General features: G+C 38.9%; 1 protein-coding gene across 1 annotated transcript in view; it reads right to left on the bottom strand.

Annotated features, from left to right (window-relative positions):
- Window positions 1-1,233: 1,233 nt before the first annotated feature.
- Window positions 1,234-19,868, bottom strand: part of LOC115776066 (FERM domain-containing protein 5-like) — an 84,726-nt gene continuing 66,091 nt past the window's right edge. Inside the window, exons 2-14 of the mRNA XM_030723683.1 lie at window positions 18,841-18,945; window positions 17,284-17,326; window positions 17,080-17,158; window positions 13,922-14,019; window positions 10,817-10,940; window positions 9,374-9,461; window positions 9,150-9,238; window positions 8,342-8,405; window positions 7,805-7,896; window positions 7,648-7,722; window positions 7,373-7,441; window positions 7,163-7,269; window positions 1,234-2,740 (exon numbers count right to left, since the gene is read on the bottom strand). Of these exons, the coding sequence (XP_030579543.1) occupies window positions 2,148-2,740; window positions 7,163-7,269; window positions 7,373-7,441; window positions 7,648-7,722; window positions 7,805-7,896; window positions 8,342-8,405; window positions 9,150-9,238; window positions 9,374-9,461; window positions 10,817-10,940; window positions 13,922-14,019; window positions 17,080-17,158; window positions 17,284-17,326; window positions 18,841-18,945 (1,626 nt within the window). The 3' untranslated portion in view covers window positions 1,234-2,147. The remainder of the gene's footprint in view (window positions 2,741-7,162; window positions 7,270-7,372; window positions 7,442-7,647; window positions 7,723-7,804; window positions 7,897-8,341; window positions 8,406-9,149; window positions 9,239-9,373; window positions 9,462-10,816; window positions 10,941-13,921; window positions 14,020-17,079; window positions 17,159-17,283; window positions 17,327-18,840; window positions 18,946-19,868) is intronic.

The following is a 19,868-nucleotide window of genomic DNA, read 5'->3' as shown; positions in this document are numbered from 1 at the left end:
TGATACCTCAGGATGTTAAAGGACAACTTGCTGTTGACCCCGGGGGGAATTATTCACAGGGCACAACTTCATGAAAAATAGACTAGCACACTCCTGAGCTGTTGCAGCACTTTCAGGCTTGGACACTGTGGACTGTTTGGTCTTTGAGTTGTGAGTTGTCAATATGATGGTTGTGAGTAGACAGCAAAGTTGATCTTTGCGCAAGTTTGAGCTCCATGGTAACATTACATACAGATAAGTGCAAATGGTCAGAACAGTACTTCCAGGGAGCATTCTTAAAATGGCAGCAGCACTGGAAGCAGTCCAGATGTGCACAACACATGATCTTTGCTAAACTGAAATCAGGTATGACTTTTACTTTTTTTTATGGGCAGATCGACAAAATCTTTTAATTGCTCCTTGTATAAACACAGCATCCTAAGCACTTGTAGGCTTGTTGAGAGGACAAATACTTTTATAGTGAAAACTGACCTCATAGTCTGAATTCATTCTGTTGCTCTGGGCTGTAAAGACACACTGTAGGCTAACCTGTGAAATATAAGTAATAAGGCTGGAGAAGGACAGCAGACTAATTTACCATCTGTTGACGCAAACCGACAGAAGTATGGAACAACAGAGGCTTCTTTGGTTGGCGTGATGAAGGTTACAGAAGGACGTAAACATGACTTATCTTAGGCTCAATTGTGAGTGCAGGGCTGAAAACCATAGATCCACTGTAACAAAAAAAACAAAAATAACAGCTTCAAGTACATTAAAAGTCACTGTGGGGGAAATGTCAACATGTTAACAAGATGGTACAAAAATGGTTTAAATATACTCAGCCTTTACAGATAAATGCATAATTTTTAACACAGCAGAGCTAAACAAAGGTGACTCAACTTGGGTCTTTAACCAAAAACAAACTCTTAACTATTTGCTGTTGGAAAATAGCACTAATATTTGCACTTTACAAAGGCAAAAAAAGTCAAATTCCCCTTGATGTAAAGGATCTGTTTTTTTTTTTTTTTTAATAACAGTATTGCACATCAAGATGAACTACACCTACAGATTGTGGCAGTCAAAGAACTAACCAGACGCTTGACTATCACTACAGCGCTAGCTCACATAATCCCATCACTTTTACAACTACTGTAAAAGTAACTACAGCAAAGTGACAACTGTTCCTCACGCACGGACGCTGACTGTAGTCATTAGTGTTATTTGGCTGCTATTTAATAAACAGTAAACCTATAAACTCCATTACTTACTTATATCCTTACAGAGACTTAATTTATTGTCATTAGGTGATGAAACTTTATTAATCCCCCTGTGTCTGGATAAAAACTCCCTGGGCCCACTCAGCAGATGTTTGACCAGTAATAAAGTCTGTCAGGGCAGCACCACATCACACCTATGTCACATCTGTGTCACAAAGCTACTACAACTAGTCTTTAGCAGTTGTTCTAATTTGAATGTTCCAGATGTGGGAGTGTAAAGTACATCTGGAGAAATGTGTAAAGTCTATTTGTATCGGCCTAAGAATCGTATAAAACTATAATATTTGCAAACATATTTGACTCAGGGCTCATCTACATTCAGTACTGCTTATGGTTCCATTTTACACTTTCTCTGAGCCCTCCATCTGAAAACAGCAGCCATAATAACATTTAATCATCATGAATGTTGCTGATTTGACTTAAAAACTGATGAGCTAGTCTGGACCCCATCTTGTTTTCTGCAAAAGTTCTCAAACTCTCAGTTGCACCCCATCACCTCAGGTCATTCCGTATTACAGTGATGATAGAACATATAAATTAATAAAAAAATAAAGGCAACTATTATCTGTGGTTGAATAAGTGAAGTCTGTCAGACTTGATACAGTGTTTAAATTAAACCCAGTTCCTGTGATTCTGTGGAAAAATAAAATACCTTGATGACCTGAATTTCTAAAGTAAAATTTCCTTTCCTTATAATAATGGTCAAACGTAATAAACAAGGCTCTTCGGGGGACAGTACGTGGCTTGTGACAGGATTATTCCTGGGAGAAGCTTAGCTGATATCAGGAACAGGGCCATCATTTCCCTCCTATTGCCTTCTCTTCCGACCTGTCTGTTATCTGTGTCCAAGCTCCATCAGTGGAGGCCTGTGTTGAGTCATTTGGTCTCTTTTCACTTTGTCTCGCTCACAAGGAAACCTCCCATCCATCGTAACTTACAGGCGAACCAGCGCCGCAGAGGGCAGAAGTATTCAAAGTGGAACTGCTGGAATTCAGGTGTCTTACGGATGTCTCTCAGGAAGGCAATGTCCAGGTCTGACTCTGTCAGCATGATGAGAAGCAGCAGCAGGGCAAACAGAAGTCCAATGGTAACCAGGAACAGACGCAGCACGCTCAAGATAAACTTGTTGAGCTCTTCCACATCGCTAGATGTTGTGGGCTTGCTCTTGACCATACGTTGTTCTCTCCTGCCATGCCCAAATTCTGTGGCCTGCCCCTCTTTTGATGTCCCTGCCTCCAACTCCTCCTCATCAATGCTGCAGGGGGCGCCATTGAGGTGACGAGCCAAAGGCATCTCCATTCCATGTTCTGCCACTGGTGTAGGCAGCACACTGTCGGAGGGGCTGTAGGCCTCATCCGAGATGACTGCTGACGTGCTTGCCTCACTGCCATCCATCATCTGGCTCCGGGAACGCATGAAGGAGTCGCCATGCGAAACTGAGCGCACTGGTGTGGAGTGAGCACTGTCTCGAAGGGACTCCAAACCTGATACAAACAGCAGAGGAGGACAGGAGTTTATGAGAGAGATGCAAGATTCAATAACATTTTGGTGCTTCTTTGGTGCACCTCTTAAAAGAGGATCCTGACAGGATGTTTTCTCATACATTAGACCTTATAATTGATTAAAAATCTGGGATATGGGACAATAACTAAGTTCAATCTAAAAAGCTTTCTACAAAAGAACTCTGGTAACCTATTAAAGAAAAATAAAAGGTACTTTTCCTCCTCCTTTAAGTTCCCCAAAGGGTTGCCACAGTGGATTGATTCACATGTTTGATCTGGCATAGATTTTATGCCAGATAGAACACTCACATTTATCCAAGCTGGAGAACAGCACTTGGAGTACAAAAGGTTTGTGTCTCCTCCTGGTCTTGAACTATGGGATCTTTCATGTGTTAACCACTAAACCAGTAGTAGTACCAGTAATTTTCCCAAAATACAGTAGAACAAACTGGGAATTACCTGGAAATAAATTGGTTCATTCTCACCTCCCTTAGAAATGTACAATATGTTGAAGCCTATAATGCGCTAACGTGTTAGCACGTCAGAATCCAGAATTGTGAAACGTTTTAGGCACTAAAATTAAATGAGGATTAAATAAAATTAATCTCATGACTATTTTTCATGAAATGCACTAAACAGTTAAGCAATAACAGATGGAAACAATATCTTAATATCTTTGTTTTCCTCTGTTATTGATAGATGTAGTTCATAATAATATTTTTAATTTGTGCCTACACTCATCAAAGTCATGATTTTGTATTGTGTTTTCTGTTCTGAAAACAAGTGTTATTAAAAGAACCTAGAATGGGCAACTAACATGGGCTATCCATCATGTTGTTTGCGTGGGCTGATCTGGTAATGTTGGAAGTAACAGCTGTATCTTCATGATAATAAGTCAACACATGTAGGTGGCATAGTGTTGGATAAGCAGGTTTTCTAGGTATGAACAGCATGCAGTGATTAATAATTGCTCATGATTAGCCACCTAGTTAGTAGATGCTCGGAAAAGACATGCTTATTATTAGAACCTGCCCCTTATAGTACATAAAAGAGGAGGTCTAAAGGGAAATTATGTTCATCTGTTCCTTATTAATTAGTTCTGAAGCAGAGTTTCTATAAGCCTCTGGAGCCTGGCTTGCTGAGCTACCAGAATATTAAGGTACACTTGTGCTGTCTTTAACACTGTGCTGATATTTCATATGCTAATATAGTCATAAGGGAAGCCTTATTTGTTTTTAATGGGTAGGTTTTCACAACTTATGGAGTAGAAAATGATCGTGTCCTCCCATCATGTAATCTATATATAAAGAAATAAATACAAATGGCAGCTGTGATGTTAAAGTAAACATGCAACACGAGACTGACGTCCTCTAGGAACTTACTCAGCTCTCACAACATCCCAGCAGCTGTTCTCTGGAGGTTCATGACAGTGTAAGCTTTCCACCACATTAGACTTCAACAATATCTCACACAATCTCTCATTGCTGTAATGTTTTGAAATATACAGTAGGTTCAACCTTCTATAAATCCTGCAACCACAGAAACCCAGCACTCCATAATCGAATCTGACAAAACCAGCCTTGATTTTTACCTGTACGACTGCCTGCTGGGCTGTAGCCATATAACTGGGGAGGGACAGCTAGTCTGGAAGGGGTCCTGGACTCCTGTCTCAACCCAGGTCCAGAGCCTGAGGCTGAAGAGCCCCCCGGTAGAGCAGGGAGAAGTGGTAGGACTCCCAGAGCCTTGCCCAAAAGCCTGGGCCCCAGAGACAGCACACGCACCTTCACATCCCGATAACAATGGTTGATCATACGCAGGTGAACATTCACCTTGGTCTTGATCCGGATCAGACACTTTACCATGATTAAACAACAGCAAAAGCACTTGCCTACTCTTAACTGTGTTTCAACACGCTTTAAGCTGCTGTCCTTTCGCTTTATAAATCTTAAAACTTCCTCTTCGTTCTCTGCCTTTCTGCTGTCTCTCTGTCTCCAACTCTGGCGGGTCTAGCTAAGCAGCACTCCCTTCTCTGCAGTAAGCTGCCACATGCCGACAGGCAGGCTGACAGTGGTAGATAAATAGAAAGACAGTCAGAGAGTGAAAGACAAGGCCCGGGAATGTGGTCCACTTGTGCTACAGTTCACCTCGACCTTCCCTCCTGCTGTCGGCTGTGACACACACAGCATGGTCCCTGACAGCAGGAGCTTTTTTCAGCCTGAGATATTATTACCAGTTGAAATACCAGTGCAAATATAGCAACACGACAAAACACAGGGGGTTTGTTTCACTGTTGATACACTGGGGTGCAATGTCAGAGCCTGTTTGCTAAGTCCAGGACAAGAATGGAGGCTAGTTTGACAAAAGACTTTTTTTTTTTCTTTTTGCCATTGTGAACAGACTGTGCTGTAAGTTTATTAGTGTGACTAAGGCTGATCAGCAAAGAGTAAACTTACTCTCAGTGGCAGCATTGGCAAAAGGTTAATAGCCTGTTGGAGGAAAGACGGGATGGTAAGTGCCCTTTATAAACTGACAGGATGGCTTTCTCATGTCAAAATAATACCTGAGGCCAGTTGCTGATGGGCACTACAGTGTGTACAGTTTTCAATAAAGCACACCCATCAGAGAAAGAGTGAGATATCACAGAAATACAGAGAATGACTGACATTTGCAAGTAGATAGGCTGTTCACATGGAAAACGTACTTAAATTGTGCTATTTTCACCATGCGGGTATTCAGGTATGTATGCTAGTGTTATAAAGGATCACAAATATGTTGTGCTATAGCTGTGCAATCCACAGCAAATCAAATCTCAAGGCATAAGATGGTGATTCCTTATATGCCTGGGGCACTGATACCCCAGAGCATTACTATAACAGCTGCCAGAGGATTCAGTGAATAGAGACTGTGAAATCTGTAAACTAATTCAAAAAATTATTTGATATAAAAGAATAACAAAATTCCACATTTTGAGGTAGTTAACACTAGGTCCAAATATTTAATGAAAAGCAGCTATCAGTTTAGCTAAAGAGTTTAGATGGCTAGTTAAGACATGGGCTAACTGGGAATGCTTTATATGTTTAGACAAGAAAAAAAAAAAAGCATGATGGAGAAAATGTGCAGAGGAGATCTAATGGATATACTGGACAAAAAGTGTTGAGTATGGAGCTTCTATGCTGGAGGAAAAGAGGAAGACCACAGAGAAGATTCATAGATGTAGTGAAGGAGGACATGCAGAAGGTTGGTATAACAGAGGAGGATGCTAGAGATAGGGTTAGATGGAGACAGATGATCTGCTATGGTGACTCTTAAAGGAAGCAGCCGAAAGAAGAAGAAAAAGAAGACTGAAGCGCATTTCTACTCAGTTTGAATACTTAAAACACTTTCTAATAGAAGTCTCATTCACTCAATCACAAACACATTCATATGTACTTTTATTTATACCTAAGTGATTTATCTAACATTCACACACACACTTACACTCCAATGGATGCACTGGGGGCAACTCAGAGTTCTGTATCTTGCTCAAGGATGCTTCAACATATGGACTGGAGGAGCCGGGGATTGTCCACGGACTTTCCGGTTGGCAGATGACCTGCTCTACCACCTGAGTCACAGCCACCCCTTATCTATAGATATTATGATGTCATCATGTTGCCAAGCAACCACCAACCAACAGGCTAAAATGACCCATTTGTAGCATTTATACACTTATAACACCTTATAAAAGCATTGTATCATTTGTATTTCATGATGATAACATCTAAATTACACATAAAACTGTCATTATGTGTGATATATTATGATGTCAGTATGTTGCCTAGCAGCCACCTAACAATGGACTGAAATCACTGACCAAGCAATACCGCAGCATGTGCATGTACTAGTTAAAATTATTGGTTAAACAGCCCAAAGTATAGCCAAATGATTCTAAATAGTTAGCTAGAACAAAAGCACTTCTAAAACTGTTAAAAGTAATTGATAAAAATTTGAAATAATATAAATTAATAAACTATTGATAGAAATAAAAGCGTAGCTAATAGGCTACTTAGCTTAAAGTACTGAATAAATAGTAGTTGGATAAGTGACCGAAATAATTTGCTAAAAGTGTCTTTACATGGCTGACCCAGCCAATAGGCAGTTTTGCAGTATGAAAAGCGTGATAAAGGTCTACCTACATTCATATAAAAGGACTCCAGCAGTACATCAGACAAAAAGGTTAGGAACTACTGGACTAAGATGCATTTGATGACTTATGTGCTTCCACTGTGACAGGCATCTTTTTACGCACTTGCCAATGCATATATTGTTTAGCAGTCTGAGGACTGACTCACATGATCTCCATCAAGACATTGAGTGCTTCAGCTACACTCTGCTCGTGTGTGTGTGTGTGTGTGTGTGGTTTACCTTCCATAATGGAAATGTGCACAGCTCTCCGTCGGGTCCTTGGTACACTTGTCAGACGAGGGCCGTGGGTGATGGATGGACAACTCCTACTCGGCACCATACCAGCCCTGGGAGAAAACACATACATGCATAAAGCCACACACAAACACATGCAAATGTTTACAGAGCTTAAGCAGTAAGTTATATATTGAATCAATGTACTATTGTTACCTGTGGATCTCCGGGGGGTCCCTCTTAATTTTGGCACTTTGTTCCATTACTTCTTTTGCAACCTTTCCACTAAAAAAAACCAGAGAAAATCAAATTATATGTAAAAAAAAAAAAAAAAGAAAAAAACACAACATGTGACCACTAAGGCAAGCACTGCAATACCACAGGAGTTCTAGAAAAACTCCCAAAATAAAACTCGCTAAAAAAAAAGGTTACTTAATATTCCCATATCATGCATCTATAATTTATATCAAACACACTGTGCTTGTTGATACCTGTATCTAAAGCGACTACCCTTGAAGAAGAGATTACTACTGGACACAGTTCGGACTTGACTCGACTTCTCCAGCCTGTGAGTGAAAAATCATAAACACAATAATTAGCTTAAAGATGTCTATTCTGACCTCAACTTTTGTTTGTCCTTTGACTCACTTATAGAAAGCCTGATTCTCAACTCCACACTTCCAAAGATGCTTGCAGGCCTCTGGTGTAGGTGCAAAGTAAGTCAGTATGATCTTCTTATCCTGTAACAAGTCCAGTATATTAACACGTATTTGCGATGGAAACCAGAATTTTTATTATCTAAAGGCTTTACATTCTCCTTTAAGCCAAAGTTTATGTTGAGTTTCAGGATATGAGAAGGTGTCTGTATAGATTCTAAAGACTTTTCCACTCTTGGCTAAAGGGCACTGTAACCAGTCAACCAAAGCAAACCCACAACAAATAATTCCTCTAATCTAAACATCAAACACCTCTCACACAGTGCCTTGATTTTACTCTTTTGTCTGCTAAAACCCATGGGTGGCATACATTTTTGTCAGATCCTTCCCCGTTTACTTCTGCATTAAGAATAGAGTACACTGGCTCCACAGAGGCAGCGTCTCCATGCATAAAACACGGCTGCACTCATTTAACTTCCTGAGCTCCACAGGCAAGAATAGGCAGTGTTTTAATAATGAATGCACATACCTCTTTCTGATTTGCATATATATGGAATGTCTTTGCTTCAAACTTCAGTTTGGTCACCTCCTCCCTGAGATACACAGACAGACCAAACAGAATAACAGAGATATCAGAGCAGGAAGAATAGGGAAGAAAGTGAGCGAAAGAAGGGAGAGACATAAATGAATAAAGGTTTTAAAATATTAATAGTGGCTGAAGGTAAATGAATAGGGCTAACAGTGATTCATTTCTGTGTTGAAAAGTCTAGACACATTGATTACAGACAGAAAATTACAAGAATAATCAACAAGAGTTGAAAAGCTGATTTGGAAACAGCAAAACAAGTCAGATGCTGTGAAAACTTCACAGCTTGCGCTGCTCTCTTAAAAAGGTTACTGTTATCTTCTTGCATGGATCACTGGTTTCTTTTATTTTCCTTTGGACTCACATTTCAATTTGTACTTTACTTTGTGTGTGTGTGGTTTTTTTTTTTTTTAGCAATGCATGAAATTGCATTAAGTGCAGGATTTTATTTGTCCTTTTCTGGCCCTTTAAACAACACAATCTAAAGCAATGAAGTAATTTTGAAGTGGACTGTATCTGATATATTTTAAGTTGCTTGTATGTGTGCATAAAAGTTTAAATGTTAAAGTTTGTTAGTGCTCAAACTTTTGCTCAAGCTGTTAATTCAGAGGATATATGTTCAACTTGTTTTAGAAGTAATGGGCAGTTTTTATTTCATTTCTGGTAAAAATAAAAGCAACGTCTTGCTAGTACAGACCTTTGATTTGAATATTATTATCATGTAAAATTTCAGCCTTTCATCCCTACTTACCATTTGAGTAAGTGAACCCTTCTATTTCCTTGCAGCACAGTGAATCCAAAAGGGGTGAAAGCCAGAAAAGCTGGGTTCCCAGACACATCCTGACAGGCACATCCATGTTTGTTTGTTTGTTTTTTAAATAAAAAGAAAAAAGAAAGAGAGCCAGCATTTTAAGGCACAGTAATATTCAATCATTCATGTTAGGGTTCTCTTTAAGTTTCCTTTGTAATAACAACCTTGCATGGATGTGGGTCCACTCCATACGTCTCCAACATCTGAGCCTTCTGGAGGAAGTTGAGCTCTGATGTTTCAGGAGTCTGACCACTGAGGAAAAAAAATAGATAAATAAAGTCAACGTACTGACTTCTGTCACAATGTTTTACTCATTAACACACACACACAGACTTATTTGAAGTCTATGTTAATTTATAATAAATAAACCAAAGACTTTATAAATACCTTGAATTTAAGCCCTTGTCATTACAAGAATAAAGCACACAGCATGTTTATTAATCCAAAAGACTCATATCACCTGTGCAACTAAAAGCTGCAAAATATCTCAATCTTAGCTTCCAGGCTGTAACCTGAGAAGATCAGGGATACATAATCAAATCTGTTGACGGTGTGTAAAGAATTGAACAAAAGCTTAATTCAGTTTTTAGTCTTGCAGATCAAACTTTAAAGCAGTGACTAATGTTCTAACAGCTGTTGTACTGACCACAGGAATGTAAGGCTTATAAATCAATCTGCTGTCCGTACTTTCTTCTATTAATAATCCTTGACGAAACTAGTGTATGAGTCACATTAGGTCGAGTGGAGAATGTACTGTAGCTGTAGCTCTTTGCTTCCACTCAGGCAGTGTGTATGAACCTGAATTAACTCCATTATCCTTTTGCCACACACAGGGTTCTTGTATCTTAGCAAAATTCACCCCTTCATCTACTCTGTAATCTTCAGTTATGTCAGCACTGTTATTCATATGCAAAATGTTTTAATGACAACTTTTTTCCTGTGATAACACTTAACTCTAGAACATGCATTTAATTATGGGAAGGAAATGAGCAACAGAGGGCAGTGTAGGATTAAATCTATACCCAGTGCCAGTGTCCACCTCAGATTTGTGTACTGTATGTACAGTAAGTATGAAATACTATGGAGCTGTTTAGTTGATTAGATTTTCTACTGTCTGCAAGGCTCCTGACATCTCCCAGTTTTTCTTCTGCTGCAACAGCCCCAAACATATAGTTGAATTTCACAAAACTATCTTCACGTGCAAAGTCCTGAACTCAACATCTCAACATCACTAAGATGGTCTTAGAGTAACGAGTCAGTCTAAATCCAGAGAACAGCAGCAACCCCCCCCCAAAATTACTACCTGCCAAGTACTCATGCAGAAACTGTGTATGCACTTTATTAATTAAAAAAGGACACTCAGATGTTTATTTTTTGGAAGCATCCTTAAAAATCTTTGTACCATATGTTCCTCTACGTCACTGCTTTTAATGTATTGATAAAGAAGAATGCCACTGTTGTCATATGGTGATCTGAAGATTATGTAGATTAGTTCACTGCATCGGTGCTGTAAGTTAGGTATGATCCTGCGATGCCTGCACCCTGTTTCTGATAGAACTGAAGGAAGATACACAGGTACACAGGGATCTGGACTGTTGCCACCTTACATCAGCTCAGTCTTGTGGATGTCAGCAATTCGCCGCTCCAGCTTCTCTGAGTGTTTGGGGAAGAACTGAAACTTGGAGCTGTAGCCCTCTGGGTGTTTCCCAGGGTCATAGTCACCAATTTCAGCTGGAAAATGAAAAAGGAAGAAATAAAAGAAAAGGATGACTTTTTGTTTTTAACAATTTTATGTCTGGCTTCTTGCCTTGCCTTTAATTGATAGGTAAAGCTAAGGGGAAAGACCAGAGGTGGAATTGAACCAGTGATTGTTGCTGTGATGAAGTGCGTGGTGTATGTGCTAACAGCTGCCCCACGAGTCACTTTTTTGTGATCTAAGACCCTTTAACCAATGTAAGGAATCAAGAAATGACCGATCATAACTGAATATAGAGTCAAATCCCAAGAGTATTTTGAATACCCACAAAACCATTTGTTTTGTGACTTGAACTTTCAAACACAAGTTTTTACATTTCTCAATCACACAGTTCAGTGATGGGCAAGAGGGTTGGTCATATTTGCTCAGTTTAAACATAAATTGTGCAAGTTAAGTATTCATGCACAGACAGGAAATATGTTGACAATATTGAGGGACTATAATCTGTGCCCTGCTGCCCAGTATATCTCTGACCACGAGTGCTAATAATAATATGCAAAGAGGACCTAATTTGTATTGCCTGCTGCAGTAGTAGTAAAACTAAAAAAAAAAAAAATGTAAATGCCGCACAGAAAAGAGTGTTAAATATATTTTTCACTTCATCAGTGTTGACATAAAAACTAATTTCTTTTACTCAGAGTTATTTCAATTTATGTTGCTTTCAACTATTGTACCAATAGACATGTTTGACTTTAGCTCTTTTATGTGGTTGGCCTTGCCAGAAAAAAAGAGTTCAAGCCTGAGTACACGATATTGAAAAAATGTTCTTTAAAATAACAGTAGTAAAAACAGTAGTAAAAAGATAAAAGGTTTTTTTCACAAAAATACATCAATTAATGTTTATTCTGAGTAAGAAAGAAGCTTCAACATCAAAGCAAAGATCCACGTAATGTAATAAATAAAAAAAGAGCTTTGTGTAATTTATTAATTGAAACTTTAAAATCTATTATTTGAGTCTCAAGGATTGATTGATACTCACATTCTATGAGTATGCTTTGCATCTGAGCTGTTGTAATATTTGTGAAAGTAGATCTACCATAAATGTAGGCATTATGTTAAATGTTACTAATTATATGTGTTGCCACTATATATAGTATGAGACAGTTATGCTAATTTAGTTAAAGCCAGTGTAGGCAGTAATATTTTTCAATTTTTGTTAACATAATTGTGCAAAATTTCCATAACAAAATTTCTGCACATTGCAAGTTAAGTGATCTGAGATGAGACCAGGCTTGTGCTCTTCTTCCTGATTCCTTTTTCAGAATATGATCCTTCTATGTTATGAAGGGGGACTCTGGCTAGTTACAGGCTTTTTCAGAGAAAGGGTGTCCCTATTGGTGATTACATGCCACCTCAGATGGTGGAAAGCTTGCCTCACTGGTGGAAAATCCTCATGGAATAGTTGTTATTCCTAGATTGGCCTTCACAGCACCCTCCCACCCCCACCCAAGAAAGAAGACAGACTTAAAGTGAGTATAAAGACAATAAATGCCCTAAAACATGCTTAAAAATCTGCAAAGCATACTCATAGAATGTGAGTTTCATCAGAGCTGTTGTAATATTTGTGAAAGTAGATCCACCATAAATGTAGGCGCTATGTTAAATGTTTCTAATTATATATGTTGCCACTATATATATATAGTACCAGTCAAAAGTTTAGGCAAACCTTTTAATTCAGTGGTTTTTCATTATTTAAAATTGTCTGCATTGTGGATTAATACTAAAGTCATCCAAACTATGAAGAAATACATATGGAATTATTTACTAAACAAAAAAGTATTAAACAAACCAGAATATGTTTTATATTTTAGATTCTTGAAAGTAGGCACCCCTTGCTTAGATGACAGCTTTGCAAATCATAGCATTTTCTCAGTCAGCTTTTTGAGGTAGTTACCTGGAATGACTTTCAGTTAACAGCCGTACCTTGTCAAGAGTTAATTTCTTGAATCTCTCGCCCTCTTAATGTGCTTTGCTGGTGATACTGTTGGCAATTTATTCAAAATCCAAGGCACACTCAACCAGCTTGGCTACCACAGCATTCTGCAGTGACATGCCATCCCATCTGGTTTGCACTTAGTGGGACCATCATCTGTTTTTCAACAGGACAATGATCCCAAACACACCTCCAGGCTATGTAAGAGATATTTGACTAAGAAAGAGGGTGATGCATCAGATGACATGGCCTCCACAATCACCTGATCTAAACCCAGTTGAGATGGTTTGGGATGAGTTGGACCGCAGAGTGAAGGTACAACAGCCAAAAAGTGCTCAGCACCTCTGAGAACTCTGGGAGACTGTTGGAAAACCATTTCAGGGGATTACCTCATGAAGCTGATTGAGAGAATGCCAAGAGTGTGCAAAGGTGACTCCTTTGAAGAATCTAAAATCTAAAACATGTTTTGGTTTCTTTAACACTTTTAAATTTACTGCATGATTATTTTATGGCCTATTGGACTGTTCATCCATGTAGATTATTTTAGTGTGCATTGCACATTTTGTTAATGGCTGCCTTCTAGGGCACACTGGTTTGTGTTATTTACTGTAGGAGCACAAAGAGACACAGGGAACATTTCGATTCAGGGAATGTCTAAGAGACAAAATCTTGGAAGGATAGCTGTTTGGTAGTGTGTGTGACAGGGAAACTGTTTCTTAATGTATCCCACCCTTCTGCGTGTTAATGAGTCTGACACCCAGAGGAACCAAAGAGAATCAGCTCTTTTTGTAAAAAAAAAACTCTCCGATTTATGTAAACTTTTTAATCTGTTGTTTTTTCTAACATTGGGTGCGTCTAAGTTGCTTTTCAACTCAGATCCCCTCCTTCAACAACAACATGATTTGTATGAGTGTTCATATTTTAAACATGCTCTGCTCACACATTTGCACACACCCGCACAACAAAGCATGTATATAGTATGGTTAAACATGCTCATCTTATGAAAAAAGGTATTTGTCATACCTTGTAATATGTAGGCAGCCAGCAGAGCTGCATCTGATGTCTTGCACAGGAGGCGACCATGGTAGAGATCCCTCTTAACCTGCAGGAAGACGAGATATCTGTGGAGTGGAACACAGAGAAACTGATTTGGGTAATTATTAATATAGGACATCTATCTATTTACAATTTAGAGTGTCTCTTGATGCTGCATGTAAGGGAAAACACTGTTAGAAGATGAAATTTTGTGAGTACCTAATAAGACCTGAGGCTGACTTCTATAAATAGTTTACAGTGAAAGACATGATGATAGATTATGACATGAGTATCTTAAGGTGACCTTAGATGGTATGTCTGTGGTTACTATGAGTAAGTAACCTTGTAGCTCTACATACTGAAATGTAAAATATGTAAATGTAACTTATGAAAACTTCTGAAATTACTCTTTGGACTTTTCCCAATCCATTTTTCATTAACTCACAACACAATTTATAAGAAAAATGATTCATCATCTTCTGTCTATTCTTCCAAACTGTACTGGCCATCCATTCAGTCTCCCCACATGCTCGTGGAACAGCTGAAGAGGGCGAGAGATGCGGCACACCATGGACAGGTTACCAGTCTGTCATGCTTGAGCATATGCATAATCATTTTGGGAACCGAGATTGATTTAAAATATGATTGCAGGTTCATGCAGAAACCTTCTGGGTACAAGTTTATCTTCTGGTCTCTTCTACAACATCCAGATATTCCTGTCTGTCAGTTTGCTCACCCTGGATTATTTCATTCGGCTGTGATTCTGCTTCTCTCCAAGCAGCAAAGCAATAAATAGCATAGCATTGTTAAGCACTGCTGTGCAAAAGTTTGGATATTGAGCATTTTACATTATAGAGGTTATTACGTGTTGTAATGTGTGCAAGTTTCATACAGGGTTCATTTTTATGTAACTTCTGCTAGCTTTGCCACCTCATTGGTTACAAAATCTTGCATAGTGCCTATGTTTCCTTTAGAACACACAAACGCAGGACTGCTGTGAAATAACTGGTAATAACTGGAGATATTTTTGTTTGTCTGCTATGTATTTGTGCGTCTGTAAAAGCCTCCAGTCGGAACAGATGGATGAAGATGGAGGAGCTCTGCCTTGCCGGTGCTCTGGTCTATCAAAAAGAGCTGGATTGCAAATAAGAGGTTTCATTGCGTGGCAACCAGTCGAGAGATATGATTTACAGGGATCTGTGCGCTTCGTAGCTCTCTGGCTCACTCCTCACAGCAGTTTGTTCAGCTGTCACAGATGCCGCACGCAGTACAGTAGTGGTGCAGAGCTTCATGACACCACAGCTTATAAAAAAGGAAATACTCAAATCCTCTCTGCACACAGGCCCACTGTGCTCTGAGCATTCTTATAAAATTAAATGTGCATGCTTTTGCACTTTCATAACCACTTGCCCATTTTAATACTGGACTTTAGATAATTTAGAGGGTCATTTTCAGTCATTAACAAAGAGGCCAAATTCCCTATTAAAATCTATCACAAGGCTATTATGTTTTCCAGATAATTTTTTTCTTAAGAATCATTTACTGAAAGGATACATAATTTATTCAAATCAAATATTATTTCCTAATAATCTCGTCTAAGTTGCAATGATCTTATTCCTCTTCCATTTTGTAAGAGCCAGCTACAGAAGCATAAAAGGCATTATCTGATTGGATTTTATGAGATAAGTATGGGCAGAAGACAAAGACGTCTCCCTTGCCGCCTTTGGTTCAATAAAAGCTTCTTTTTCTTGTGGAGACTTTTATTATTTTATATCTGCCATTTAGGTTTGATCTGAGTCAGCATTTATTTTAGATTTTTGAGTGTAAGAACTTTAGTAATAGGTAATTTATACTCAGCTTCTGCTTTGAGTCTTAAACTTTTCTTGCACTTTTTATGATTGATATAACTCTGTCACTTTAAACGCAAAGAAATTGTCCAAAAAATATGATAGAATATAGGCTGACTTTATGTACAGAAAATGAAACTCAAATGTGCTCTTTGTTTTTTGCCTTCTGTTTTTTAATACCCTGGGCTCCAAATAAAAATGCTAGAAAGATACTGCAAATTTTCTACATTGCGTGTTTGTAATTTTTTTCTGTTCTTTGAGTTTTATGATTGTCAATCCCATTTCAGTATAACGGCAGAGAGCTTGGCCTTCATTCTGAAATTGCAAGAAGGAAATTTGTAAGTGAAAACAAGTCCCCCAGTTTCAAACAACTTTTCTCCTCTGTGTTCATTAAAACCCCTTTTTTCTTACACATCTGCTTTTTATTCAGTTAAAAAAAAGTTTTCCAGGTAATGAACGTCAATGGCATCAGTGAAACATGCTGCCTGTTTGTAGTAAATGTATTTAAGTCAGCTAGAGATGCAAAACTTGGCTAAGAAGACACATGAGCTCTGCCACCATCAGCCCCAGAACTCAATTAGTGACAAAAAGTTGTAAAAACTGACACCTTACAGTCAAATATCATTAGTTGGTGCTGACATTTTTTACTGTGTACCTCTGCAATGTGTCTATTCTTTTTTAGTCTAACTTGTTTAGTGTCACTCTATCGCTGTGTATAAGTTTCAGATGAAAAACTGCCTTAAGCAAATTTGGTATAAGACACAAAATTATAAAATTTATATTTTATAAAATTACGCAGCACGGTGCAGCACGGTGGTGCAGTGGTTAGCACTGCTGCCTCACAGTTAGAATAACATCTGGAAGGTCTGGGTTTGATTCCACCTTGGCCCAGGCTGCTCCCTCTCTCTGTGTGGAGTTTGCATGTTCTCCCCGTGCTTGCGTGGGTTTCCTCCGGGTACTCCAGTTTCCTCCCACATTCCAAAGACATGCACTTACTGGGGTTAGTTTGACTGGCTACACTAAATTGCCCATAGGTGTGAATGAGAGCATGAATGTGAGTGTGAAAGGTTGTTTGTCTCTCTGTGTTGGCCCTGCGACAGGCTGGCGACCTGTTCAGGGTGTACCCTGCCTCTCGCCCTATGACAGCTGGGATAGGCTCCAGCCCCCCCGCGACCCTGAACAGGATGAGCGGAAGCGAATGGATGGATGGGAATTACAAATGGTCTCCCACAAAGGAAGAGTATAAATAAACCTCACCTTTCCCCATGTGGAGCCCACTAAACTATCTTAATGTCTTACCTGGTGATTTCCTCTTTCAGGGCAGCGGGGTCAGGTGGGTAAAACTTGACACGCAAACACATGGTGAATGGAGGCTGGGCTATGAGTAGAAGACATATATTTCTTTCAGGGTTTATTATTCTAATCAACTTTGGGCATTCTGGAAGAGGAATAAACCAAAATAGTATCCACAAACTACTCAGGCATCTTAAACTAAACACTTACATTTCATTTGTTTGGCGATTGACTTTGTAAACTCCAACCAGTGCTGTGGGGAAGAGAAAGAGAAGTAAAGACCAGCACTTTGAACACCGATTCAGTAACTGCCAAACTGTCAGTCAGTCTGATTGCTCAGCAGCTGAGCATGATGACTTGGAATCTATAGCTGGAAGGCACAGTAAAATTACTGCCATCGCTTGGCCTTCTGTTTATTTAGACTCCCTCCACACAGTCGCCATGCAGAGAAAAAAAAGATGTTTAGAAGATAATCAGGAGAGTGTTGGGTTTTTTTTTGTTTTTTTTTTTTTTGATTGAGTGCTAAACATCAAGGTTCATAAGTGGTTTTAATCAGTGAGATAATTACAGTATGACAATGGGGCACTGAAGCTATCGTAGTGTAGCAAAAGATGCTACGAAGGAAGGGGGATTGACCGAGTCCATGGTTGGTTAGTTTTCTGGGGCAATCTTTTTGGAGGATTTTTGTTCTCTCTGCCTGAGATATCAACTTGGTAAATAATTCATGTGTAAAGCGCAATGCTGAATAGCCCACAAGGTAATATCTCCTTTCTTTTTATTGTGTTGAGCTAGCGTTAAAAGATTTACATAGAGATCCACCAGAGATTCTCATCATGTATGATTAATAAATGCAGTCATATATGATGGGATTGCTGATGTTAAGTACTGTACAACAAAGCACCATTATCCAGTGTAAGGTAAATTTCTGAGCTCATACACTATCCTGGAGCCCATGCTAGGCAAACTAACCATGTGTAGCCAGTCGGGAATTGTGCATTCTTATCATTTAATAGCATATGTTCCCCTTATGACTTTGTTTAATTAGAGGCTGTTAGGTATCTGTCATCTGACTAGTTTATTTAGGTCTCTTGGCTGTAGGGTGTGCAAAAGTCATGCTTGTTGGGCTGCTGGTGATGGCTGAAAAGGATCAACATATCGCCTTGCCTTATTGCTATGCTGAAACACTTTAGTGACCTCGGAGATTATAAAATGAAGAACACTTCTGACACCTTTTAAAGAATTTGTAATCCTATTTACAGTTAAAAGTTGAATTAAGAAATACTCAATTCAAATCCTGCAAATTCACCTACCACTGTATCACCTTCTTTAATAGATACATGTATTCACATCAGTCAAAGAGGTTGGCCCTTTGGCAGCTTGTATTATTAATCTGCAGCCCTACCTACCTGTCCCGAATACTTAAATAGACCCAAATGCTTTCTTATCCTTGCATCAGCTCCCCAGTATTGTCTTCAGAGCTTTTAAGATTTACATTTGAATAGTGTTATCCTTTAAACCAGTGAATCACAATGATGTATCACCTTTGAGAGGCATAAAATGGATTTTCAAGGACAAAGACCCAACTAACTTATGCCCACAAATTAGCTTAAAGGTGAAGTGAAAAAACTTTAAACAATTTAAGAAGCTTATTTAGAGATAATGATTCTTGGCAACTGTAAAATGTTTAAATGCTGAATAGGTGGGTCTTTCTTTTCTATTTCTTTTCTATAGAGGTGATTATTTATTATTAAGAAAATTCATACTTACTCTCTGCTTGTCTGGGTCAACATATCTAATGCCAAAGTAGTCTTTCTCCAGCAGGTTAAGATGGTGGCAGATGAGATCAAACAGGTACTGTCCTTTGGCATCCCGCTGAAAGATACACGAGATAACATGAGAAGATTTAAACAATGTACCCACTACTACTGTAAGTGAGAAGGGTAGAGGAAAAAAGAGATGAGCAATTTCACTTCCCAGGACTCTACAGCCTCTATCCTCCCTCCCAATAGTTGCATATTCAGAAACACAGTTAATGAACCCCCCGGCAGATCAGTGTGGTAGAGCGTACATGCAAACACTTGGATTCAAAATCTAGACTTTGTCCAGATACAGCAGCGAGCAGCATCATACATTATAAAATGAAGGACATTTTAAAAACATAGTCATAGTGTCACATCAGAGTGATTTAGTTTCCATCTCATCAGGAAGTCCATCTTTTTTTTTTTTTTTTTTAGCCCCTTTTTTCTTTTGGAGCCTCTGAAAAGTCAAAACGGCCACCAGAAAGTGTTTTAATATTTTACTACCCTCAAGGGAGATATATGAAGGCTATCAAATATTCATATGGAGGCAGCAGCCATCTGTGAATGCTCTGAAAATTTTCTGCTGCAGAAAAAGAACTGAAAAAGCAGCAAGACAGTGAGTAGGCTACGGAAAAGACTGAAAAGCAGATAAAGGCCTTGTGATGCAATGCAGCCAAAAAAAAAAAATCAGACTCTATGACTATATTTTTAGATTTATTGGGGTTTTTTTTGGGGCCTGTATTTGACAAAGATAGTGAAGATATACTGGAAAGTGAGGAGAAATGGGGGTGGGGGTAGGGGGGATGAAGAGCAGCAAAGGGCCAGAGGATGAATCAGCCTCAGGTTACTGCAGTGAGGAATAAGGCTTCAGTGAATGGGTGACATGCTGAATCAGGTGAACTATGGGGGTGCCCTATGATACTGTAACATACTATATATACATTGTATTTTACTCCGGAATCAGTTCAAATAAGGGAAACCAAAGTATAAAGAGTG

The sequence above is a fragment of the Archocentrus centrarchus genome, chromosome 3 (assembly GCF_007364275.1).
Source record: "Archocentrus centrarchus isolate MPI-CPG fArcCen1 chromosome 3, fArcCen1, whole genome shotgun sequence".
NCBI lineage: Eukaryota > Metazoa > Chordata > Actinopteri > Cichliformes > Cichlidae > Archocentrus > Archocentrus centrarchus.
The sequence above is the reverse complement of the archived record's forward strand: the minus strand, read 5'-3'. Positions and strand labels throughout refer to the sequence as shown.